Consider the following 26,606-nt stretch of genomic DNA (forward strand, 5'->3'; position numbering starts at 1 on the left):
AGATGCTGCGTGTAACTGAACACATCAACAAAATAACAGAATGTTCAACATTGATTAGAAGAAACAGTTTGTAACATAATGGAGAAGTGTGTCAATGTTAAAGTATTTATACGTAAGAAAATGTCTGATAGAGATGAAAGGAGCAGCAATGACAAATGATTTGAGGAGTTCTTGTCAGTGATATAGAGTATGTGAGTATTGTATATTAAGCAGTCTTGTTGTAATCATAGTCCATGATCAGCTGCCACTATACGATCACTATCCACCACCACTGTCAGAATCCACCATCATGATCGCTGCCATCACTGATGATCCATGAGCTGCCGTCACGATCTCTGATTCTCGATCCACCACAGTTTGGAGTCAGTTGGTGGCATGACTTAAAAGCTACTGTATAAAAGCTAAAATCAATATTTATATGAAATAGAGGGCACACTAAAATCACATAAAAAAGAATTGTGTCCTATTAGTCTAGGGTAGTGTAACATCTGATATTATTATTGAGACAGTCGTTTACATGACAGTGGGGCGAATAAAAACAATGCATTTATGCAGAATTTAGTGATGGTCCCTAAGTGAAAGCTCAGTGTGAACGTCTGTGAAACGTCCAACTTCAAACTAACTTCACTGCAAAGCTCCACCGTAAGTGCCTTGTTGTCATGGCAACCACTCATCAAAACAGAGATTATGTAATCAATTTATATATTTAACCAAACAATGATTTCAAAGCTTTTTATTTTAACAGAAACAAGTCCCATTGGTCGTTATAGGGGATTAAAAAAGTTTTTATAAAAGTTTTTCTTTAAAAGAAAACTATGTTATTTCTAATGGGAATTAAGTTCAGATTTTGTTTAAACTAATCATCAAAAACATTCCTGAATCAGTTTGTTTACAATCTGTGAATTAATCGCTGTAAACGTAAAAAGGAAAAAGATATTCCATGAAAAAATATTTTTCCACTGAGGTTTTTCCATCTTTTGCTGCGACGCCATGACTCTGAATGTAACCTGAGTCCGAGCGAGGGAGAGCGAGGGTTTTCAGGGGAACAGTTCAGGAACAAGATGGCTGTCCTGGGACAATAAATCCAACTTTCCTCTCCATCTCAAACTCCTCTTTTCTGACGCGATCGCTGACTTTAAGTAATCAGTTTAACTTGTAACAACTTTAATCGCTTTAAAGGCATCGGTAGCATTGATGGACGTCGCTGCTCGAGACGCTCGCTTGGTGTTTTCTCAAGGAATGTTTTTCTAAGGGACTGGCGAGGGTGAAAACTAAATAACTCTGGATAAAAGGACAGGGTATTGTTTATTATATGTCTCTGTTGTGACTGTTACACACGGTGACATGTTGTGTTGTTTGCGGGTTGTTTAGTTAGTGGAACAACTGTTTTGGGTTTTATCCGCTTTAACATCTGAGTGTTCCCGAAACCAAAATGCTTGAGAAGTCGATGTAAACAGTTAACATCGGTTTTTGGGAAGTTTAAAAAATTTCCAGATGCCTCGTACCACATAAAAAAAAAGAGTAAACTGGACCATGAGCTCATCCAGAGTCAGACCCCAGCAGCCACCGCAGAGCCAGACTGGCAGGCTGCCGCAGAGACTCGACTCCAGCGAGGGGATAGAGATGGAGAACATCCAGCATCAAGACCCGGGGCTCGAAGGAGCCATGGTCACCCCGTCCCCTCCGTCCAGACAGGCCTGGAGCCGGGACAACCCCGGGTTTGAGCCCGAGGACGAGATCATGGAAGCCGACTGGCCTCAAGCGAGCCCCGGGAGGAGGTCGGTGTCCACGGCCTCCAGCAGCAGCTGCAGCAGCGGCCTGGGCAGCTACACCGGCGGCGGCAGCAGCCCGCACATCCCCCGGGGAGGACTGTACCCGACCCCGACCGTGGATGCCCAGCAGCAGGAGAGGCATGAGCACCGCAGCTGTCTGAAGCAGATACTCCACAAAATCAGAAGTAAGTCCCTCCAAGTTTTTCAAATTTAATCTTACAGCCCATCAAAAAGTGCATCTGTTATCTTTCGACCACCAACAATTCATGTCTGGACAAAAAGAAACTTAGGGTTACCACCAAAAGAGGACTGCAACAAGTCCAATATGAAGTTGTATTACCACTATTATAACTAGAGATGCAATTTCCTGCAGTTGCACATCACATTTTGTGTAACATATTCATCCATTCATGAATTTTTTAGTGTTAAAAGTGTTGGCTGCTGTAGAGAAAGTTTTGTGCACACAGTTATAATATTTAGTCTCTCTCACTTTGAAAACCAACCTGTGGCCTAATATACAGAGGCTATAAATCATAAAATAATATATTTTTCCTTCAAAATAAACATTCAATTCAGATGGAGGACGTATCTAATATAAAGGCATTAACTGAACCTGAATAAAATAGGTCAAACTAAATAAATTAAGAAATATAAAAATAAATACAAATTAAATTATACATTGTATATCTATCTGTACATACACTGAATAGTGTTTCCTTTGCAGTTCTGTGGGGCACAGAGCTGATGGAGGACAGTGACAGCAGTCGAGAGAGATACCTCAGGAACGTACTGAGGGAGATGCTCACGTATATTGCATTCCTCATCACTATTTGTATATGTAAGTAAGCACTCGACTCTCAAACACCTAAAAAGATGACAGTAAGAATTTATGAATTTTCAGATGTGTTTCCCAAAGCTCAAAACATAAACTGATTTCTGGATGGTGGTCTCAGGAAATAAAAGAAGTATGAGTGTTATGTCTTTAGAAAACACTGTTTCCACTTTGTACATTTCATAATCATTATTCCAAAGTTGCAGTTAGACGGATGTCTGATGGTTCACATGTTGCATAATTAGTAACTGCAATTCTTCTTTTGAATTACAGCTGATGTAAACATAGGCTATGGCTATAACATGATTTCGGTGTCTCTTATTCTTAATTGTAAATTCTTCTGAAACCTAAAGCCGAATAAAAAATGGCCCAGGTCATTCTAAGTGTAGACCTGTGCGGTATTAACAAGCTGCAGAAAGGAAACATTCAGTCTGTCATAGGAACATGCACATAATACGCACATTGTGTTGAGTGAAACATCCATAAAGAAATTGCTTGTGCCCGTGAGGTAATTCCTGGACAATTGAACCAAGTGAGTCATAGAAAGCTCTTTAAAATGTGGCACCGAATACGTCTGGGCATCTTTCCTGTTGCCCCAAAAGTCATTTTCCAAACTCAGAACAGTGCGTGCCTCATGGTTTTGGCAGCGGAACATCTCGCTCATGGTTATCAGGGTGCTTGAATTCCAACAAGTTGAGGACAGCATTTTGGATTGGCACAAATAATTCAAATGAGTTTGATGAGAAAATGACTGCGAAAGTCTCTCGTTTCTCTTCTGAAGTGAAAAACACCAAACTGTGGTTGAGGGTGGATCAGGAAATGTTTTCCTGGCGGGCGGGATTGAGGCCCTTACTGCCAGGCAGAGCTGGACTATTAAAACCCTTTCCAGAGCTACTTCATGATGACTACTGTGTGCTACAGGGAATTGTAATGTATAGAATAGACTAAGATAGGTTTCATCTCATTTTGAGTTTATTTCTTGTAAAGTCTTTGCAGGGTCACGATAGATGCAAACACAGTGTTTCCTCTCCTGTTTTATTTTTGTCTAGTGACTGTTGTATTAGAAATATCAGATTCTACGTACTTTTCCTGATGGTTATGTTTGCTCTGCAGTGACCTATGGGATGGTGAGTGCCAACATGTACTACTATACCAAAGTCATGTCTCAGCTTTTCCTGGACACACCGCTGTCTGCCGGAGACTCTTTCACTTTCAGGCACATCTCAACAATGGATGATTTCTGGAAGGTAAAAAAAAAACACTCATCTCTGCTTTGGTATTAATCAGACACACTCAAATCGATTTTAGCTGTAATTTTGAACTATTAAAATAGAATATGCAGTTCACAATTGCGGTTTTCAAGGTGCAAACACACAAAAAGCTACACAGCCATCACGCAAACTCAAAATGAATCAACATAGACAGACATTTGCAAGTCAAGATAGTAAATACATCACACAAACACTGAGAACAATTGGAAAATTCAGTATCTATAGCTGCATTAATATATTACATAAAATTCACCAAACAAATGTGATTAATTAGAAGCGAAACCATCCACACTAGCAAAGTAGTTTTCAGTAATAAACCTAAATGGAAGAAAAGATGATGCCAGATATTTTGGAGAACTTGCTTTTTGTCCAGCCTCTTTTGTACCAAAATCCTGACTTTCCTTGAACTTGTAGTTCACAGAGGGGCCATTCCTCAACAGCATGTACTGGGAAGTGTGGTACAACAACAAGAGTCTGCCAGACAATCACAGTCTCATCTACTATGAGAATCTCCTCCTGGGGGTGCCGCGCCTCCGACAGGTCAAAGTCCGCAACGAGTCCTGCTCCATCCACCAGGATCTGAGAGACGAGGTTCAGGACTGCTACAACATGTACACCCCAACCAACGAGGACACCAGCTCCTTTGGCCCCAGGAATAGAACTGCGTACGACCATGATGCTAATTTGAAAGAAGTGGATTTAAAAATCAGTACAAATTGATAAAGGATCAGCACAAGCAGAACCTTTTTTCATAATCCTCAGTTATGTTAGAAAACAACTGTGATACTAGAGCTGCTTCCTGATTTCTCTCTTCTTGGTGTCTACCAGGTGGGTCTATACAACAGAGAGTGAGATGAACGACAGCAGTTACTGGGGTCAGGTTTCTAAATACGGAGGCGGAGGATACTACCAAGATCTGTCTCGTACGAAAGCGGAGTCCGTTGTCCAGCTGCAGTTTCTCAAAGACCACCTGTGGTTGGACAGGGGCACCAGAGCCGTCTTCCTCGACTTCTCCGTCTACAATGGAAACATCAACCTCTTCTGTATCGCTAGGTGAGTCGTCACGACACATCCGGTCAAGTCAAGTTTCAAGTTAAATATTTGTCTATTAAAACCCAATATCAAAAATCATAAATTTTGTTTAAGGGGCTTTACATTCTGTACAGCATATGTCACTCCATATCTTCAGACCTTTGATTTCAGTTCGCAAAAAAGTCAAAATATAGATTTGAATGTAATCTAGGGCTGTGAGGGACTTGTTATTATTTCTACCTTTCAGATTTATTGACTTGAGATGTGATTACATCGTATGGAATCAACGATAGCACCCAGTAGAAACAATTATTGCAATAATTACAACAACAGAAGCAAAACGTTCTTCAAGGAGGGAGCAAATTTACATTGAACGTTTAGTTCATACGACATTAATAACAAAAAAGAAAAAGGCAAAAACAGCTGCGCTTGCTGCTGTAAATACACAATAGAGCCATTTGTTAGAGCTAAACTGAAGTTTCACTGCAGCCAATAGAGATTATCACTCTCTAAGCACTTTTAGAAAATGCCTACCCCAATTTCCCAGAGCCTAAGTTGACATGATCTGCTGTAAAAACGATCCAAAACCCAAAAGTTTTCATCAGACTAATGCTGAAGAAGCATCCTGAAGGCAGTAAGTGTTTTAGTCATTTTTACTTAATAAATTAATTTAATGATTTCAAAAAACTTGTGTTTAATGCTTGTAAAAAAACAACGAATCAACAAAAACATAAAAAAAACATTTCCTTCCATTTCACGTATTATAAGTGTTAAAGCTGCAAATTCACAAAAAAGGAAAAACAAACTAATTATTACCCGATTCTTGATTTACATTCTGTCTTTGTACTTTATCTTGATGTGTCCCTGCATTAAAACAGCTTGTAGCAATGGTTGTATGAACACTGACGGTTCATATATTCCGGTGGATTTGTCAGATTGCTGGCGGAGTTCCCGGCCACCGGGGGGGTGGTGACCTCCTGGCAGTTCCAAACAGTGCGTCTGATGCGTTACGTGTCCAGCTGGGACTACTTTGTGGCCGTGTGTGAGGTGGCGTTCTGCATCTTCATCCTGTACTACGTGGTGGAGGAGGTGCTGGAGATCCGCATCCACCGGCTGCATTACTTCAAGAGCCTGTGGAACTGTCTGGATGTTCTCATTTTGGTGGTGTGTATCAAGCTCGTATGTGATATTATTAAAGTAATACAGCTGTAATTGTAATAGTCTGACAGTTGTTTGCTGTGTCTGCTCTTTTTCCAGTTGAGTGTTGTTGCCATCATCATGAACATAACCAGAACAGCCATGGTTGGCAGTTGTCTCAAAGGCCTGTTGGAGAAGGACAGTTCTCACCCCAGTTTCCAGCCCTTGGCCAACCTGCAGGTCCAGTTCAACAACGTGGCTGCAGTCATCGTCTTCTTTTCCTGGGTCAAGGTATGAAACTTCACCCACAGTACCATCGCAGAAACATGATGAACTGATACCAACACTAAGGTTTCACATCCTTTCAGATTTTTAAGTTCATCAACTTCAACAAGACCATGAGCCAGCTGTCCAGCACCATGTCGCGCTGTGCCAAGGACCTCGTGGGCTTCGCCATCATGTTCTTCATCATCTTCCTGGCCTATGCTCAGCTGGCCTACTTGGTGTTCGGAACCCAAGTCAACGATTTCAGCACGTTCCAAGCCAGCATGTAAGAAGATTCAAAGTATATTCGAGAAACATACAAATACTTCTGACTGCCGATGTTTCTCTAACGCTGTCATGTTTCGCTGTTTGTGTAGTTTTACCCAGTTCCGTATCATCCTGGGAGACTTTGAGTTCTCTGAGATCGAGGAGGCGAACCCAGTGCTTGGACCGATCTACTTCACCACCTTTATCTTCTTTATCTTCTTCATTCTTATGGTGAGCAGGATGAGCAGTGTTGAATTGTTACAGTTTGCCTGTGATGTGAAGTGACGAGGATTAATTTTCTCTTTTCTCTTTCTGTGTAGAACATGTTCCTGGCCATCATCAATGACTCCTACTCTGAGGTGAAGGCTGACATGTCCCAGCAGAGGTCCGAGATGGAGATGACGGACCTCATCAAGAAGGTATTGAACTACATGTATCCTTTATTGTGGCCCAGCAGATTTACATTAAATCAATATTAGCTATCAATGACAGTTATGTGAAGGATCATTACACCTGAAATTGCCATTTAAAAAATTTCTAGTATCTAGTTGTATCTACAAATCAGAAAATATCAGGGTTTTCTTCTGGAAATTTGCAGCTGGAGTTACAAGATGTTTACTCTGAAGCTTGATGTATTTCATGATAGCAAAATAATCTTCTGATGTTAACAGGCTCCTTGACATGAGTTGTGGCTGTTAAACAAATAGACAGTTGTAAGAGAAACCTATTTAAGTCTGTGGTCGTCAATCTAAAACTGTCCCTTTGCACTGAGGCAGGTCCAGTGGCAGCAAGTTTAGAGCTTCTGCAACCAGAGACATATTCATATATGCCGTGAATGGCAGCCATGACCCACTTCTACACAACCAATCAGAATACCACATGAAGTGATGCAGAATTCACTGGTTTGACTTCACTGGTTTGACACAAATCAAAAAGATGGATGGAAAAAGAAAAACACACACACACAGAATTAAATTTAATTAATTTTATTAGATCCATTTCACAAAGTGTTGACTTAAATAAACTTGCATGATTGTTGTTGTTGCTTAGTTTAAAGACAACCCTTAAATAAATATTGTAAAAGACTCCACCAAGATGACACCAGCAGACATACAGATGTAATAAGTGTTTCTCTGACCTCCGTCTCTTAGGGCTGTAACAAAGCTTTGATGAAGTTAAGACTGAAGAAGACGGCGGTAGATGACATCTCTGACAGCCTGCGTCAGGCAGGGGGCAAACTGAACATTGATGAACTCCGTCAGGATCTTAAAGGGTGAGCAAAAATTTAAATCAAGCTAAAACTTTTTAATTATAGTGATATGAACGTAAAGCTCGGGTTGAATTTGCTGTTGTTTGATGCCGAGTGTTGTTTGTTTCTTCCTTTGCTCAGAAAGGGCCACACAGATGCAGAGATTCAGGCCATATTTGCCAAGTACGATCACGATGGCGACCAGGAGCTGACGGAGCACGAGCACCAGCAAATGAGAGACGACCTGGAGAAAGAGAGAGTGAGTGATGGTGCCAGCAGCTCGTCCCTGTTTGGTTTTGGTGACGTACACGGCACGGATGCTCAGTGTGTTTCTGCTCGTATGCTAGGAGGACCTGGATCTGGAACGCAATTCGCTGACTAGACCATGCAGTGGGCGGAGCTTCCCTCGCACCCAGGAAGACTCGGAGGAGGACGACGACGAGGACAGCGGCCACAGCTCCCGTCGCCGTGGCAGCAGCTCGGGTGGCGTCTCCTATGAGGAGTTTCAAGTGTAAGACTTTTTATTATTATTTAGAATCTCTCTAGTCAACTAACTGATTAAAATACATTAGCAGCACTATCTTTATTCCCCCTTTCAGCTTTTATAGCAGTATATAAACATTTAATAAATTATTTATAATACACTATAAATGTAGATATATGTAGCTATAAAGACATTTTACATTTTGTATTAAAGCACAGTATTTATCAACAATTATAACTGTAATACATACTTGTTTATACATCAGCTTCCACCACAGGAGCATTTGTAGTTGGTAACGAATACATTCATAAACAATTATTTATTAAATAATAACATTTATGATTCTAGCTGCAGTAGTTTGACATGTATGGCTCTCTGTTCCTCAGGCTGGTGAGACGCGTGGACCGGATGGAGCACTCTATCGGCAGCATCGTGTCCAAGATAGACGCTGTGATCGTGAAGCTGGAAACCATGGAGAGAGCTAAACTGAAAAGGAGGGACGTGCTGGGCCGGCTGCTGGACGGAGTGATGGAGGTGAGACACAGCAGAAACACCTTCAGTGCGATTCTGTTATCGAGAAAAGAAAGTTTCTCTGTCAGTGAGACGGAATGAAAGAAAATGACAATCAGCAATGTATCGCTCAAATTTAGTCCCAATATCATGCATCACAAATCTGCCCAGAGGGGGGACACACACACACACAGACACATATACACACGCACGGCTGTAAACAAACCTTCTGCTTGTCAGGACGAGCGTCTGGGACGCGACACAGACGCCCACAGGGAGCAGATGGAGAGGCTGGTGAGGGAGGAACTGGAGCGCTGGGAGTCTGACGATATGGTCTCACAGGTCAGCCACCCGCAGCCCGCCGCTGGTGCCGGCCCCCGCCCTCGTCCGTCCTCTTCTCTGTCCACCGACGGCCTCGAAGCGAGCACAAACGGGAGCGGCCATGTATGAAGCCTCGGCCCTGCTAAAGATTATTCAAGATTATTTAACTTTGGCAAGAAACTCTCGATTGGAAATTTTCCTTCAGTGGTACAAGTAACTTGAGATGTGAGACAGTTCTTGCAGGACAAAATAATTATTGAGGCTTTTTAAAATTCCTTGAGATATTACAAAGGTGGGGACCTGACCTCAGATACTTCAATGCACTGAAAGTGAGTGAGGTCGTCCTGGGAGACAGAGACATCTAAAATGTCCTGAATCTGCCCTCAGCTGTTTTTTTTTCAAGTATTGGTTTGACAGGACGACGAAGGAAACTGAAAAAGAATGCGTGAAAGAGGCTGAAGAGCAAAAGAAGGATTTACAGAACAGTATTAAATCACAGTATTACACACAGCATTGGATGCAATACACCAGCTGTAAACATACTCAGAATACACAGCGTATGATTTTAGTATCACCTGCTTCTAATCACTGTATCCACACGTTTAAGCATTTTGTTCCTGTTGCTGATTATTTCTCCATCATTTTAACATACAATAGGTACGAGTGTGGCACACTGTGTCATATTTACTCATCTCCTGTACGTCAGTTAAGCTTCTAATTAAATAGCTTATCATTTTATGATACATATTGTAACTTGAAACAAACTTCGATTCGGAGTGCATCTAGTGTTCATGGGAAACCCATGCATTTATATATATATATATATTTTTCCTGTGCCTTACTTTTTTACTATGTATATCGTTTTTTAATCTGTTATGCCAAATAAAAAGTGTTATTAAAATTAAAAAGATTGTTTTATTTGTTTTGCTTTTCTCCAGTTTGGATTTTAATTATACTAAGTTCCTCGTGGATAATAACATTAGGTAAATTGAAGTAATAAATATCTAAAATAAGAATTGTAAAAATAAGACATATTTAAAAAACAATGCAAAGTTCATTTTAGGCCCTCGGCTACCCAGCTCAGTTACGCAAAATTTATTTTAAATTTTTTTAATATTGGGTTCAATGTAAACTACACGACAATGAAAGTATTACAAAAATGTTATGGTTCTGTAATGCCCTAATAATTATCCGTTACGATTTTTAAAATTAACTATTTAATATGTTATGAATTTGAGGGACAATACAAAGTCTGGGATTTCCCTTCCTTCATTTAACTGTATTGAGTTTTAAGGTTCTGATTTCCTTTGTAGAAAATCCTTTTCTAACCATTATTTAAACCCAGGTAAATACTTTTTGTGAACATTATCCTCTACTTCCTGTATGATGAATGTGTGGTTACAGACATACATTGGTGTTTTCACTGACTAAAATACTTCAGGTTTCACTGATTTGAAGTTTAACAGATATTATTGTGATGCTACCTAATTACATGGAGCTTAGAAATCAGTAAGACATTTTAGACCCGCAAAATAAAATGTGAGCAAGTTCAGTACGTTTTTAAATACATTTCAGTTTTTTACTTAACACTTACAATGCATAAATCTCAACAGAATTACTGAAAGACAACAAAACACTGTTTAATTACTGCATTGAATAAAACATGTATAGATGTTTACTTTGGAACAATAAAGAAAGTTAACACTGAAAATCTATCTGATATAATTCTACAATATCTACAATAACAAATAATGCATTTAGACTGGAGATGAATTCACTTTGGTGTAATTTGGTAAATGTGCAAAGGCTGAATATATCAACACTACTGAGATACACAAGTACTGAATAAAGGCATAGTCTGATTTTCAAAACAATACAACAACTGTAAATATTCATAAATAACCACATTGAATAACACTGGAATAACAGAAACCTGCACCTGTTTTAGGTGAATGAGGCGATGAAACGTTAACTTGGTGGAAACAGTTTTTGTGCAAGACAAAGGCACATTTACAGGAATAAGTTTGACATTTTCAGAAATACAATCACTTTCTTGCCGAGAGTTAGATGAAAAGATCAATAAACTCATATCTGTACTTCAAAGCTATTCGGTATTTTCATATCAACAGTGGATCAACAGTGGACTGAATCAGAGCCTCAAACCCAACTGGCATAAAAGTCGCCTAATATTTTGAATTCCAGTGCTTGACAAGTCCTGAGACAATCCTTTGCTCATTGGTTTTACATCCACGGTTACTGAAATATAAAACAACTGCAATTACTGTGATCTTAACGTGTGGGTAGAAGGCTTATATCTCACCGTGAACAGAAAAATTATTTCAAAAAGGCAAAAGTTCAAGCCTATTTGTTTTCTGTTATGAATATCAGTCACTATCTTGTACTGAACTCAATCCTCTGTCAAACTCAATAACACTCAGTGGAAAAGAAGAAGAGTAAAGGTGACATTTTCATTTGGGGAAAATTTCCAAATGATACAAAAAGGAGCTCAAATCATTACAACCTGAAAACCCCTCTGCTTCCAGTCTTAGTGCTGAGTACAGATATGTGGTATCTCATCTAACTCTCTGCTGGTCTGGTTCCTCAACGACAAAAATGAATCACTATTCAGACTTCAACATTCTAAGTGAATTTCTTGATGTAGCGTAGTTTCAGGTAGGCGATGAGGAGGAATACGAAGGACATAACAGTCAGAGCCGTGTGGTTCTCCCACAGTCCCCAGGTGGTGTACTCGATCCCCAGGTAGTCCAGATACTGCTCTCCTGTGCACCTGAGAGAACACAGCGTTATTTCAGGAGGAGTTTTGTTGTTCAGAAAATTTCAGAGAGTCAAATGAATTTATACTTGTGATTGATAGAAATGTCAAATTTTGATATGAAAGTGTAGTTTAGGAGATAGAGATGGAGTAACCCAGTTACACACAACCAACAGAATGTAGTGTGTGAGGTCTACTCACGTTAGGCTGGCTGTGCTCATACTGCAGTTTGACGCTCCAGCCGACATGTTGGCGTCTCGTCTCACGGCCTCCTCACAGAACTTTAAACCAACAAACTCATTGATGTTCAAGGCCTGGACATAAACAACACAATGAACAACGCACAAATAATAAAGTTAATATGTCTGTATGGACGTGTTTCACAGAGGATATTTCCCCTGTTGTTTTGTTTATCAGCTGGATTGAGTAAACAACTACTATTCTATACTTATATTAAATAAAGAATAACCTTTCATGCTGAAAAAGAAGGGATCCTTATCACAATTGTTTGAACATTGATGTCTGTGTCAGCCATAACAATCCCATGAAATCCAATATTATTCAGATTTAATATTAATCAACATGTTCACTGGTGTGTCATTTAAAACTTTATATGTTTGGACCTTGTGATGACATAATAGGAACATCAAAGCTGCATTAAATAAAAAAGTTTATCTGAAGCTACAAATAAACAGTTACTAGAACTTTTAATGAAATTCTTCCTGTCACACCTTCAGTAAATTGCGACTTACCGCGAGGCCGTAGCGAGGAATACTGAAGTACTTCAGCCATGCCAGCCAATCCATGATGCTGGGCAGGTTCACCAGGAGACCTGAGAAAATCTAAAAGCACATAAAACATATTCCATACAGTCTTGAGATTATTATAACATCTTTAAGGACAGAGAATGAGATTTAATTGCGTCTCTTTGTGTGTGCGTTGCCTCGTCTCTCACCATCATGAAGACAAAGGTGATGGTCATGAAGATGTTGGCGAGAGCCACGACGCTCTGGTCGGCCGAGATGGCCATGGTCATGGCTGTGGCTGTGTAGGCCACCAGGGTGACGGTCAGCGTGAAGATGAAAAAGGCAGAGACGGTAGATTTGAGCCCTGAAACACACACACACACAACTATTAGAGACTGATATCTGCATTTAAATAGAGTTTTTCTGATCAAGTACTTAAAGATTTAAACCCCAAATAAATCTGTAACTCTTACCGATCAGAAAATAAACAATACAGCTGAAGATAACAGAGGTGAAGGTGCGCAGGGTGATGTCAGACAGGATCTTTGACAGGAAGTAGACAGACACTCTGTAGTAACCACTGATGTACTCGTGTCTGTCAGGAGGGAAATTAAACACGGACCATGAAACAACTCTGAAGACTCAAATTCATCTTGTGCACACGGGTGTCATAGTTAGTTTCATGACTCACCCATGGCTTTATGCATCACAGACACTTTATTATTATTATTAGAATGAACTGCAGTCATCTAGTATCTGCTCTTAACCAACTTAACAGGCGTGTTACTGACATTTAAGTCGAAAGAATGACGAAGTACAGGTTACGTACACAAACAGTTGCCTCTCAACGATGAAGAGCTCAGCTGCAGACACGGTGCTGAAACACTGGTTTGTGGTGATGAAGAAGAGGGCGCCCATCCTGTAAGAAACAGAACAGTCTGGTTCTATGAACTTGAACTTGAAAACAAGGCCAGTCCTCTACAGCAATTCAGAACACACGAAAACACACGAGAATAACACATGAGCTTCACATGTGCACTTGTATCAGGTTTTTAAAGTAGTTAAGTGTTGTGCATATTCCATATTCCAGTTTCATTCATAAAATCTTGTTCTGCTACTTGATGAAGAATATGGTGTTTATTTCTATTTCTTCATATTAAGTTTTTTATGGGGGAGTTTTTTGCTGATTTGATTTATGTTGTGCAGATTGTAAAGCCCCCAAATTTGGGATATAAGTCTATACAGGAGACTGTGACTCAGGAGATAGAGCGGGTCTTCCACTAAGACCCAGAAGGTTGGTGATTCGATCCCTGGCTCCTCCATCCTGCCTGCTGAAGTGTCCTTGGGCAAGACACTAAACTCCAAATTGCGCCTGACGCTGCTGGCAGTGTGTGAGTGATGTGTGATAGAAGGAGAGCTGCACATAGATTGTCCTGTATGGATGTGTGTGTGAACGGGTGAACCAGGTTTCATATAAGCATCATATTCCAAAATAAGATCAAAACCAGAAAGAGAACAAATAGAGATATATGTATTTTTGTAAATGCTGTGAACATTTGTTCAGTTCAGCATTGGTTAACCAAACTGAAGTTTACGGATTAGGCTCGATGCCTGAGGCCCCCACAGTTCCCTGAAACACTTCTGATTGTCTGACAAAGAGGTGATTCTGCAGGAGAGGCAGCTGAACAGATTATAGTGCTGACTGTGGTGTGGTCCCTGTAACACCACATAGACTTCAAAGTGAACGGACTCCATTGTGGTCCTAATATCCGACCCTGCAGCCAGCGAGAAGCAGGGAGGGGAGGGGAGGGGAGGGGAGGGGAGGGGAGGGGAGGGGGGGGATAACTTGAGTCACTTAAGCCGCGTAGACTGGTGTCTGCCATACTGCCTATGCATTGACCATGAATGTAATGACCTTAGGTCCTTATAGTCCACTGAAGCTTGCACAGAAAGAAAAGAGAGAGCCCATTGAGATTTGTGATGAACTCCGCTGCAGGGCTTGTGAGTACCAGGTTGTGCCCAATAAAATATGGTAAGAGGATTAGCTGTGCTGGACCTGCTCTAACTTTTCACACTTCTCTATCAAAAGCAGCCACTGACTTTAAAGCCTGATGCATGAATACACATATACATTATATTATATAAAGGAAAGCAACGTAATTACTATAGTGGGTGTGCACATAATGTACAGACTGTAATATCAAGAACAGCTTTTGCATTGTGCTTTGTAAGCGTTAAGACTTTGTAGATATTGTAAAAGTGTCAATTATTAATGCTTCAAAATAAATGGATTTTTGTGAACCTCCATCAGTACAAATACAGGCAGATATGTGTGCTTAAAGACGCTGACAAGAGCAAATAAGTAAAATTAAAATGTCATACTGTATTGTCCTTTAACATCAGAAACACAACCAACAGAAACAACAAAAGTAAAAGTAAAGTTCAGTGTTTTGGTGTATTTGTTTACTTCATTATTATGTATATGAAAATATGCATATAGTTCACAACACTAGAATAAAACAGTTAGAATAAAATAGTTTTAAAATATTAAGACAAAGTAAATTGTCTTGATGATTAAGATTATAATTAATTTAGATTCTTCTTGACGTCTGTTGTCTGGGTTTAACTGCAGAAATGGTTTTATTGTAAACTAGATAAACTAGATAACGATTTCCAAATATGGAAATCGTTTCAATAGTTTTTGCGTAATCCTGCTAAATAACAGACAAATGCAGATGAACACAAAACCTCCTTGGCAGAGGTTTAAAAACATAATGTATAAAACATTAGGATGAGTCCCTAGCTATCAGCTGATCAAAGCTCAGAGCTGTGTTCAGTGTTTATTTCATGAGTTCTCTCACCTGTTCTGGATCCCGCTCTGATCGTCTTTGATTCCGAAGAAAATGGCTCCGACGATGAGGGCGAGGAAAATGTTGACTCCCAGCTGCACGGACAAAGACATGAGACTTTAGACCAAAGAAGAAACACAAAAAAACAACAACACTGTCCTGTTTTGTTTTTTTAAATTAACCTGCTCAGGGTCAAAACTCTAAAAATGCTTGTAAGAACAAATGTGTTGAAAAAAGGGTTCGCTTTTTTCTGTAACTTTTTTCATAGATACAACACATTTTGTTTACAGTGCGCATGTTTTTCCCGCATTCTGACTTTAAATGGACATATCAAAGTCGGAAAAAAAACGCTTCACAATTTGGGAGGTTTAATGATTGTGAAATGTTTAACATTAGAGGAAAAAGGCAAATGTTGTTGAGTGTGATAATAATAATAAACTAGACCCTCAGATTCAGTGATACAGTTTTGCTAAACACGCGCTGTTACGAATTCTTTTTGAAGATTGAAAATAAATCTTGTGTAAAATCCGCACTGACAGAGAGGCCAGTGATTTGGAGGATCAGGTGTGAAGTGGACACCGTGCTCCTCCTCCTAACTGGCCTCTCCAAGACAACAAGCAGACCTGCTGATGGGGGGAAGATGACAGAAAAGAGTGAGAAAAGTGATCACGACACCAGTTTTAATCCTGACAATTTACAGATTATGACAGGACTAAGCGGTTCCCAGGGTGAGGGGATAAGCTAATAAGGTTGAGCCTTTTTCACCTCATTCCCCTCATCCCCTCATGTGAAAGCGGGGCAGTGGAGGGACAGGGCATGACGCCATCATGTGATGAGAACCGGAGCGGGGCCAAGGGGCCAGATATGATATCAGTTCAGATCCTGGCCCAAAGAGGCAAGAGTGGGGTCACAACAGTCACCAAAGCCGATTATGGCGCCCACGCCACATAGAGCCCCTCTTGTGGGATTATTTTGACTTATTTAGGGCCAATTAGCTGTTAATAATTCTTAAAGTGACAAGACTTCTGATGGCATTTTGCCGCCATGGGGTAACTAATGAGAGTGTTAAGTGCTGATCCTAACAAAGTGCTGTCTGTGCATCCTGTTCGTGATGATAACGCCACCTAAGCTCTGCTCTCTTTTGGAGTGTTTGAACGAGTCAAAGCTGATGGCTGTTCAATATCATGTTTTAAACATTTGACCTAAAAGAAGATAAGAAAATAACAAGTTAATTATGGAATCATCAGTCAGAGCTGTAGACATGAAACATGGATTTGAGTCACACTCCAGTCGTGATGTGAGGACTCGGACTGAACTTGTGTGCACCTGCCCTGAGATTTGACTCACTTGAGAGACCTATAAAGCTTCTGAGTCTCTGCCAAACAGTTGAATAATCAAGACAAATGTAAATGGGCTGGAAACTCTGAATTTCTCCAATATGTAAATAAGTAGCTTAGTTTGACATTTTGACAAGCATGCAGTATCATTATTGATATATAATTTCATTCTAAAATATTCCATTAATATTTATTACTTTAGGGAAGGTATTTATGCAAATGAAAATCTATATTACTATACAATGCAGTAATTAAGGGTCATTCAGTTCATTATTTCCTGATATGACCTTGTAACAATTAAGAGATTTTGTAATTTGGCAAGTGAATTGAATAGATTTGTTAGATAAAAAAATGATATAATCTGCTAGGAGATTGATTTTACTTTTAAGTCCTGTATTGACATGAGTCGCCATGGCGGCTGTCAGTTTTCCTGTCTTCCTTTTGTGTCCCCAGTGTTGTCTCTGGTTGTGGGTGTGAAATTGGACACACCGGCTCACGCTGAGCGCACACTGGTTTTTTAACCCTGAGTTTGTCTAAATATAACATGTGTAGGTGATTGCTCTTGCCAAGGAGTCCACTGCTTGGACAATGAGTCAAGCAAACACCCCTGTCTGCTAGATCTACTCTGCAGTGAGGCAGTTGACATTCTCCCATTTGCAATAATTTTGGCTTGAAGATTTTGTTTTTAACTGTCTTGGCCCAACTGATGAACGAATGACCAAAACCGAACCAAAGACCCAAAGAACAGAAAAGGCCTCACAAAGGCCTCCTCAGACTTCAACAGTAACATCCACTGTTTCCATTCTTTATGCCATGGTACGTTAACAGGTACAGACATGAAAGTGGTTTTGATTTCCTCATGAAACAATTTTTTGCCTTCATATTGAGGGCATTGACTATTTTCATCCCTGCTGCCGTGCAAATAATGAAAGTTTCTGCTTTAGTGGTATTTTTCCTGCTCAAAGACTGTAGAATTTACTTGGACCCAGAAAACAAAAAGAGTTCTGTCCTGTGTGGCAACAAAAGCTGAAAAGTGTGACCTGACCCACAACAATACAACAAGTACTTAAAAAAAAAAAAGGGACACTGTGCACTTAACATTATTACTATCTGTATGTATTATGTCCACTCAGCCATAGTTACATAGGTGGTTCAAAGTATATGCTGAGATGTGAATTCAAAGTGAGTAATGGCGATGGTTACCTGGGCAACAGATGTTTGTGGGTTCAACATGAGGTTCTGGAAGGTCCTCTTTAGCACCCATCTTAGCTGGTGGAAGAAGGAGCTGTTGTAGGTGATGGTGCGAGACTTTGGACGTAAGATGTACTCCTTGTCCTGGACGATGCGTTCCAGCTCGGCTTGTGTGTCGCTGAAGTAGCTGCAGTTCCTGTACTCCTCTATCAGGTGCTTCTCGATGCTCTGCGTGGAGCTGCTGAGCTCCTCAAAGTCCAAATCTGACCACGCACACACAACAGACAGAGCATTGGGTTGAAGGATTTCATGTGTGGACTTCAAAATTGATAAAGAGGATCCATGTCATTTTCTAGGTTTTCTGCAAGTTCAAATTAGTGATTATCAGAGGCTCCATTGGGCCTTGAAATATCTATTATTTTATTAAGTATTAATTAACCTGTCTATAACCAACTCAAAGATATTCAGTGAGCAAAGATCTAAAACTGAGAAAACATTTAATAATTAATCCTCACATTTAATATCACAGAAAGGTTCCTCTTTTTGACTGATAAATGTCTGAAATGACTGATTGTCACAATCAATTTGATAATCAGATCAAATCATCACTGTTAATATACAGATATTTTCAAAGCACTAGTCTGCATAGAATAACATCCAGAAGGAACATCTTGACAAAAGCTAATTGATCTTATTAGTGAAATAATCAAGTAAAATTTGCAAGGTAATGCAGACATTATGAGTTTTTCCAAAAGGTTTCTAAATTGATTCTATTATGAAAGCAAGAGACACCATTAAATCGTGGTTTGGTTCAGATATGGCGTTACCTTCAGAGCCGTGCACCTTGGTCATGGTTGCACCAGTAAAGTCTCCATTAATAACATCCAGAAAGAAGTCAGCTGGGTTGTTGTGGGGCTCACAGGGATAACCTGAAACACACGTCACAAAGATCAGTGTTTAATAACAATAACTTTAGTTATTGACCAATAAAATATAGTAAATGCACAGTCATCTACATATATGTACTAATTAAATTAAATCTAAAACATAGAGGAGAGAATGAAGACGTGTGAGTATCTTATATTAATGATCAGCTTTAACAGTGTATTTACCAATGTTGGCGAAGTAGTCCAAAGCATTCGGAGCTGGTCCATGATAAACCATTTTACCACTAACCAGCAGAGTCAGAGTGTCAAACAGTCTGTAGATGGAGTAGCGAGGTTGGTGGATCGACATAATAATGGTTCTTCCGTGATTGGCCATTCTGAAAACAGATATAGTTTAAAAAATAAAAACAAAACAACTAATAAGTACAATACAGTTTTGAATTCCACAGTAATGTTTTGATACAAATTAAGCAGAATTAAATGGATTAAAAATGTTATGATTCAAAGCTACACAAAATTTAAATAATTCTTTGTGTTGTACAGACTCTTTTTCAAACAGCTTTCTGACATTTTTGCACATTGGAGCTCTCGGTCATGGACGCTGGAGTGTGTCACTGGAATAATCATAAACATCTATTGAATTATGAATAGTTCACACTCAAAGAATATTATATTCTGTGTTTCCATTAGTAGTTTCAAATGTATTGACTCTAATATTTTCTGAGGGATCCCACAAGGATCAATCCAAGGAACTTTTCTTTTTACTAGAAAAACAATAAAAAGGTTTAATGCAAGCTTCTTTAAAATGTTCAATGTTTTTGCTTAATTTTCATCCATATGATGTATGTCAGATTGATGCAGATCCCAATACACTCTTTAAAAGGCTCAACACAGCATGGGCGTAGCTGAGGATTCCTCTCTGAAAACAATCTGTGTCGAAATCACAAAAAATACAAAGAATTGACAGACCTCTGATCAGTTTTTACCTTTTCAGCAGCAGTAACACGGAGTTGGCAGTGCTAGCATCCAGTCCAGTGGTTGGTTCATCCAGGAAGAGAACTGAGGGATCGATAATGAGTTCCATACCAATGTTCGTCCTCTTCCTCTCTCCTCCTGAGATTCCCCGGATCATCTGTGTGCCCACCTGGAGACAGCGCCCATACAGCACGAGAACAACACACCAGGGATCAATCTGTCTGTCCGGACTGTCAGTTGGTTTATTGAAGGTTGACTCAGCCTGCCAGGTAAGAGGTGAGATGTATTAGGATGGACATGTGTGTACATTAACCTTGGAGTCGGCCACTTTGGTGAGACCCAGTTCTTTGATGAGGTGATTGACTCGAGCCTCCTTCTCCCTCTGCGGCACAGAGCTGGGCAGCCGCAGAGCTGCGGAGAAACGCAGGTTCTCCCTCACAGTCAGGGTCCCCATGACCACATCTTCCTAAGAGGGAGACAAGAGGGTCAAAGGTCGGAGGTGTAGATTACTACTTTCCTGCTCTGATGTGTTTTTCTGAATTAATCCCATTTCAGACGTGTGAAGCAGAGAACTGCTGACCTGAAGCACAACTTCATATTTTAAAGCTGTTATAGTCAATATAACACAAACAAGACTCGACATGAAAGCTAATGTTGCTCCATGTCTGCTGGATGTGTCAACACTATTACCATCGTCAGTTAAAAATCAGTTAAAAAAGGTGAAATAATAAGTAACTCAGATGCACCTGAACCACGTAGCCTGAGAGGCACTTGAAGTTTGGAGGCTGTGGAGCTCCGTCGATGAGAACTTCTCCTGAGAGACCCGAAGGATCCTTCCTCGCTGCCAGAATATCCAAGAATCTTTGAAAAATAAAATAAAACAATGTTTAATAAATCTACTTTTATTCACGATCAATGTTTCATTTTCTGCAAGGTTGGTGCAGTACTTACGAAGATTTTCCACTTCCAGTAGGTCCGAGAATTGCGTTCAGGCCGGGTCTCATTATCCCACTGCAAGACAATAATACTTAACTGTATGTCACCAGTTTAACATGGATAAAAGAACGTAAAGGCAAATATTGGGACATATTTAAATGGTCTGCATTCATTTCTAAAATGTGTAATCTCTCCGATTTTTGCTTCACATATTCAGTTTTATGATACAATTATGAATATTGTGACCCAAATTGGATTAATGTGATCAAATTTGGAAGCACTTAAATAATTTTCCTCTTAGCGAATTAGTTTTCCTCCACTATAATAAATAGAATCATGTTCGTGAGAGGTATTTTGCCATTGCTCCGACATACTTAGCATTTCTTGAAAGCTGCAGATTATAAAACTCTATAATCAGTGAGACCATTGAAAGTAATTCAAAAGCAAATTGTTTGACTTCAGAACAGTGACCCAAAGGCACCAGAGAGCATAAGAGTCAGTGATATAAAATGGAATTAAAGGACTGAATAAAAGCCTGGTGGTGGATCACGTGACAGCGTTTAATTCGTTTCCCTGGCAGACTGTTCTTTACTGCATCAGAGAGATTATATGCAATAAACCATGCTTAATATCATATAATTAACACTGAGGCAGGAAAAGGCCCAAAAAACTTGTGTGAAATGATTCATTCTTCCATGTGAAATGTCAGCTGTGTTTAACACCATCAGACAGAGGCCAATGTAAGAGTCTATTCACTATTGTTCTTCTTTGGATACGGATACAATGAGTCGTATTGAACTGACATAAAGAAGTTTTACTGTAACATGGTCTCTTCATATTAGGAGAAAATAAAATTGTAATAAAGTTTATACTAAGTGAGACAAAAATGGTCAATTTTATGTTTTGTTTCTGGAAGTAAATAAACCACAAGTCAACACATTCATAAAATATTTTGTCTTGTTGTGACAAGTCTAAATATGTTATTAATAATCTGAAATACAATAATTTTAAGGAATTTAATAGGTTTCCTACCAAACTCTCGACTAAACAAGTCGAGAAATTAACAACTGATCAATGTATCACAGTTCAAACACAAACAGATCGCTATGTTAACGTCAAGAGTAACTAAGGATTCTTCTGCCTTTCTTCCACAGCTGCAGCATTTCTGTGGGTGTCTGAATTTAAGAATGGGAGTGATAGGAAAACAGAGAAAGACACGCGCACGAAGAGGAAGAACAAGCAAACAAGTTTAACGACTGACTTGAGGTCCACCAGTATTTCCTTGGGGCTGCTTTTCTTTTTGCAGAAGCCGCTCCTCAGCTGCACTTTGTACTGGACGTTGTGGAAGCTCACAGTGGATCCACACGGCGGCTTGTTCTGCTCCGTGCATGTGACACCCTTTGAAGTGGCCGTCCCGTTGGTGCCGATATCTTCTATCATTGCGATGTTGATGTGATTGGCTTTCTCCATCGTCCTCTGCGGCGAGCACCCTGTCAAGTGACCGGAGAGAAACATGTCTTTTTACGGATTTAATACTTTTTTTAACACACTGTGACGATGCAAAAATGATACAGATATAGGTAAAGAAAGTCTGACAATAAATCAATAAATCCCTGAGTATTAAAACACTTTTATGAAATAAAACATCTACCCAACAGGAAAGTGTCATTTCTGTGTGTGGCAGTGGTGGAATAAGGATTCTGATTATTTACTTCACTAATAAAACAACAGTATACAAACCCTCTGTTACAAATAAGTCCTACTTCCAAATTCCTGCCTAGGAAAAAGTACAAAGGTATTAACGTAAAAAGGAATAGCCTTGAAGTGATATATTAGTATTATTATATATATTTATACAACATTATTAGATTTTTAATAATGATGCATGTGTCTAAGTAGTATTTTATTGTTGTAGGTGGTTTCTGTGAAGCCTGGTTCCCAACACAACTAATAAGCACAACTGTCAGCTTTATGTAGTGGAGTAAAAATACGATTCCCCTATAAAGAAAAAATATAAAGCAGCATAAAATGGAGTAAATCAAAACTTTCCTTGAGTAAAGTACGAGAGTAGCCATTGTTTAAATTGATCAAAATATTTGATGCACGAGGATCTACGTGGATTATTGTACCACCTGAGAACAAATGAGAAACGCTTCATCTGCAGAATGTGATGGCGAGTAAACTTCACCAGATGCTCGCCGCCGCACAGCTGGTTGTTTCTTTTATGTCATTAGGAAAACACTCTCAGCTTTAATACAGACCAATATTAGCTGTGAAGTAAAGTCCAGATGGATAAATCTGAACTGTATCTTATTTAATTAATAATTTATATGAATAACAATATTTTAAATATTATTTAACAACCACATCAAGATCTGTGAAAAAAGAAGTTACATCCTCAGAGGAGAAGTCATATTTTTGTGGCAGGAAAATTAACAACTTCAATTTAAAGATCTTATTTACAAAGAGACTTCTTTTGGCACTTAACACAAACAAATCTGCAAACTTAGTCATTATAAACAAATAAAAAACTATAAATCTATATTCATACCATCGTTTTAAAAACAAGAGGTTATTTGTGGTTTAAATAAGCTTTCAAATAAATTTCAGTGATCTCTTATTGCTTCAAAAATAAAAATATATGTAAATAAATAACGGCATGAATAAAAATATTCTGGAAAAAGTCTTGCAATTTCTTGTGCAGCAATTTTCATGCAACTTCCATGGTTCTCATCAGGTTTGTTGTGTACACTGAGGTCTTGTCCTTGTTTAGTGTGGATGTGGTGGTTTTAGAAACCTGTTACCACGTCATTTTCATTTTTTGAGTGCAGAGAAGTACATTTTAAATTATGTGTCATATTCGGTTGTTTACACAGTATTGTTTTACACAGTCTAACCATCATATAAAGAAATAAACAGACCAAATATTCACTAATATTTAAAAATGAACAATATACCTCATCGTTCACTTATTTTCAAGATGGCTCCTTCCTTTACTTCACCTTTACAAACTTTGTCTGACAATTGTATAAAGCCAACGTAAAACTAATATGTTGTCATTTTTCTACTAAACCTTCCAAAGATCTAATCCTTAACTGTTTTGCAAATTCCGGCTACAACATTTGTTCTAACCCTAATTCATTTTTATTTCGGTTGTAGTGGATTCAATGCAACAAGAAGCGAGTCTACAACTGTCTGTAAATCCGATGCTCCAGCCTCAGTTAGACAGCAAAGAGCGACACGAGAGAAAGAGCTACTGAAATTAAGACGTCCTCTACAAACGATGAGCAGCAACAAGTCTCTGAGAATAAAATAAATAAATAACAGATGAATCCAATAGTTGCAGTGACTTACCGAGCAGTGAGACTGTGGGAAGTCCTGCTGCTGCAGCCTGAACAGGCGGACTAACATCAGCTCCTGACAGCAGGGACAGGTGCCTCGCTATTCACTGGGATCACACCCAACCCACATGGTTTTAACCCTCACCTCTCCAGCACACATCATGTCAATGAAGACATCACTTTGAATCGGCCTTACATGGAAGAGCAGCTGACATTTAAACTCAATAAGAACTTTAAACCTCAACCCCCGACAAAAATGGAATTAAAGGTGCCAAACATTTGAATGTAAACTGTTGGCCTACAAATTAAGAAAGTTTCAGAGGTCTGTGAATTTAGTGTTTTTGTGCTGAAAATGCATGGAAATAAATAGCTGCCTGGTTAAGGACAAATTTCGAACACAGCTTCATGATTTTTTTAAATATTGACTAAAAAGTGAATAAAGCAAAAGACATTTAAAATCAATCAAACCTTAACATGGAAAAAATACAATTAAAGGGGACAAAAATCCTAATGCAAACTTTGATGGAGTTTGGGCGGAAATTTTAAGAAAGTTTTAGTCGTGAATAAAACAGCAGACATTTAAAATCAATTAAACCTCAAAATAATACCGATGGGTAATTAAAGGATTAAAACGTAAAATGTGATGGAGTATAGGTCTACAGGTTAGGAAAGTTTCAGAAATCTATGAATTTATAGTTTTTGTGCTGAAATGCATGGAAATCAATGTCTGTCTGGTGAAGAACAAAGGAGAACACAGCAGCAAGTTTTGTGAAAAGTAAAGAATGAATCTTGCAGCAAGTTTAAAATTGATCAAACCTCAACATGAAACAAAAATGCAGTCAAATAAGACAAAATCTAAAATGCAAACTATGATGGTGTAAAGGCGTGTAAGATGAAGTCGTCTACGATTTTTGTTTGTGGTTGACCGGCTAAGGACAAATTATTAACAATGCTAAGTGAAAGTGTATTGATTTGTGCTAAAGTCTCAATCTCTCGCTCCCTCTCAAACTATATGTAACTTTTTTGACCTTAAGTTAGCGTGCTTATTAGCTGGGAGCTAGCTTTATATGGAATCTAATGAAAATTAAACGTTATGTACTGATAGTACTAATAGAAATGAAATGAAACAGTCTGAGAAAAGAAGGGGATGCAAATCTCAGCAATTAATCAAATACACAACAGCTAAATGAAGCATTCACAATGCAACTCTATTTCTAGAGATCTATAAACCCGAAATGGTTTTTTTTTACCTTTGACTCTGTATAATGTAATGAAATGAAAAAGCTGTGCAGCTTTACCTGGCAGCAGTTCTGCAGATGGAGTCACACATTCAGCTCGTCAACACTAAATAACTACACTTCATTAAAAACTGTGATATAAAGTGTCTTTTAGCTCAGGATGTATTTGATGGAGTTGGTCAGTTTGGGTTTTGTCCACAATTTAACGCCAACGTCCTCAGAATTATTGACTGTTCAGACCAATCAGAAGGAAACGCTTCTTCAAATGAGTCTGAAAAATCATCGATGACTCTAAACATTCATGGACAGGAATATAATCATTTATCATCATTAATAAACACCAACAAACCTGATGATAGAGTTTTTTAAAACAGTTCTTTGTCTTAGAGATGTTCACGACTGGCGGCGTCTATCAGCTGCAGCTGTGCGCGCTCCCGCGAGGTGCACGCACTTCTCGGCGGGCAGACGGAACTCGGCACAACACCAGAAGAAGAGATAAATCAACCGTAGAGATAAACCCAGGCTACCTACCAGAGGTGTCACGGGAAAGTTCGTGTCCATCAAAGCCAACCGGCAGCTTAGTGAGCTAACTTTAGCATCTGGGCTCTGCCTGCAACAGGAAGACCTGCTGTGTAACGGTGGGGCTTTCTCTACAACTACACAATGGCCTAAAGGAACATTAATTATACATCTAACTGCTTCTTTCTGGTAGTTTACAGTAGTTTCATTGTTCATTCCGCCACAAACACTAAAACTAACGTGGAGAGACTTTACTGTGGTATCTGGGCTCGTTGCAGTTCCATAGATCACCACTGATTTGGAAGAGTGGGAATAGTGTGGCGCTGTGTCGTGCTCTTCCCACTTGAATACTTCAACATTCAGCGTAGACGAAATGAAGACTAAAGTTTGAAGATGTTTCTGTGGTATAAACCATAGACTGTATATAAAGAAGGTAGGTATATAAAAGGGTAGGACACTGGGGGTGACTATTTTCACATGAACCTTGAATGCATCGCCTACAATTTAAGACCTTAATTAAATTATTTTAATTTAAGACTTTCAAGGAGCTGCAGGAACCCTGAACATGGACAAGTTGGTCTAACTGAAAAATATCAGCCAGGCTCCTTTTATCAATAAATAGAAATCAATCAATTTATGGCTGTAAGTGACAGCCATAAAAATATTCAAGTATAT

General features: G+C 39.1%; 2 protein-coding genes across 5 annotated transcripts; one reads left to right on the top strand and one right to left on the bottom strand.

Moving 5' to 3' along the window:
- The first annotated feature begins 832 nt into the window (after positions 1-832).
- On the top strand, positions 833-10,047 carry pkd2 (polycystic kidney disease 2). 2 transcript variants are annotated; one of them, XM_034602046.1, is made up of 15 exons: positions 833-1,957; positions 2,497-2,610; positions 3,718-3,851; positions 4,290-4,540; positions 4,704-4,928; positions 5,843-6,071; positions 6,165-6,335; positions 6,413-6,594; positions 6,686-6,806; positions 6,896-6,994; positions 7,727-7,848; positions 7,966-8,083; positions 8,175-8,335; positions 8,695-8,842; positions 9,059-10,047. In XM_034602046.1, exons 1-15 carry the CDS (start codon positions 1,534-1,536, stop codon positions 9,266-9,268), a joined length of 2,709 nt encoding a protein of 902 aa, XP_034457937.1. In that variant the 5' UTR covers positions 833-1,533; the 3' UTR covers positions 9,269-10,047. The 2 variants fall into 2 exon arrangements, with proteins under 2 accessions (XP_034457937.1, XP_034457928.1); XM_034602037.1 differs by having other exon boundaries at positions 858-1,957; positions 8,172-8,335.
- Positions 10,048-11,711: 1,664 nt separating this feature from the next.
- abcg2d (ATP-binding cassette, sub-family G (WHITE), member 2d) lies at positions 11,712-25,930 on the bottom strand. 3 transcript variants are annotated; one of them, XM_034595902.1, is made up of 16 exons: positions 25,762-25,930; positions 22,095-22,323; positions 20,849-20,908; positions 20,644-20,758; positions 20,211-20,363; positions 19,909-20,066; positions 19,148-19,299; positions 18,863-18,964; positions 18,048-18,304; positions 15,520-15,602; positions 13,488-13,577; positions 13,132-13,253; positions 12,868-13,022; positions 12,665-12,754; positions 12,122-12,226; positions 11,712-11,935 (listed from the first exon to the last, which is right to left on the bottom strand). In XM_034595902.1, the coding sequence occupies exons 2-16, from the start codon at positions 22,301-22,303 to the stop codon at positions 11,780-11,782; spliced, it is 2,007 nt and encodes a 668-aa protein (XP_034451793.1). In that variant the 5' UTR covers positions 22,304-22,323; positions 25,762-25,930; the 3' UTR covers positions 11,712-11,779. The 3 variants fall into 3 exon arrangements, with proteins under 3 accessions (XP_034451793.1, XP_034451792.1, XP_034451791.1); XM_034595901.1 differs by having other exon boundaries at positions 22,095-22,334; XM_034595900.1 differs by lacking the exon at positions 25,762-25,930 and having other exon boundaries at positions 22,095-22,445.
- Between the last annotated feature and the right edge of the window lie 676 nt (positions 25,931-26,606).

Source organism: Hippoglossus hippoglossus, chromosome 1, assembly GCF_009819705.1.
Source record: "Hippoglossus hippoglossus isolate fHipHip1 chromosome 1, fHipHip1.pri, whole genome shotgun sequence".
NCBI lineage: Eukaryota > Metazoa > Chordata > Actinopteri > Pleuronectiformes > Pleuronectidae > Hippoglossus > Hippoglossus hippoglossus.

What these genes read in the sequence shown, in the direction of transcription:
- pkd2 (XM_034602037.1), top strand. Translation starts at nt 1,534, where the DNA reads ATGAGCTCATCCAGAGTCAGACCCCAGCAGCCACCGCAGAGCCAGACT. An exon ending in TGGATGTTCTCATTTTGGTG is followed by an intron (nt 6,072 to 6,164) that starts GTGTGTATCAAG and finishes CTCTTTTTCCAG; the next exon opens with TTGAGTGTTGTTGCCATCAT. An exon ending in TTATCTTCTTCATTCTTATG is followed by an intron (nt 6,807 to 6,895) that starts GTGAGCAGGATG and finishes CTTTCTGTGTAG; the next exon opens with AACATGTTCCTGGCCATCAT.
- abcg2d (XM_034595900.1), bottom strand. Translation starts at nt 22,348, where the DNA reads ATGTTTCTCTCCGGTCACTTGACAGGGTGCTCGCCGCAGAGGACGATG. An exon ending in GGACTACTTCGCCAACATTG is followed by an intron (nt 18,965 to 19,147) that starts GTAAATACACTG and finishes CGTGTGTTTCAG; the next exon opens with GTTATCCCTGTGAGCCCCAC. An exon ending in TATTGTTTATTTTCTGATCG is followed by an intron (nt 13,023 to 13,131) that starts GTAAGAGTTACA and finishes TGTGTGTTTCAG; the next exon opens with GGCTCAAATCTACCGTCTCT.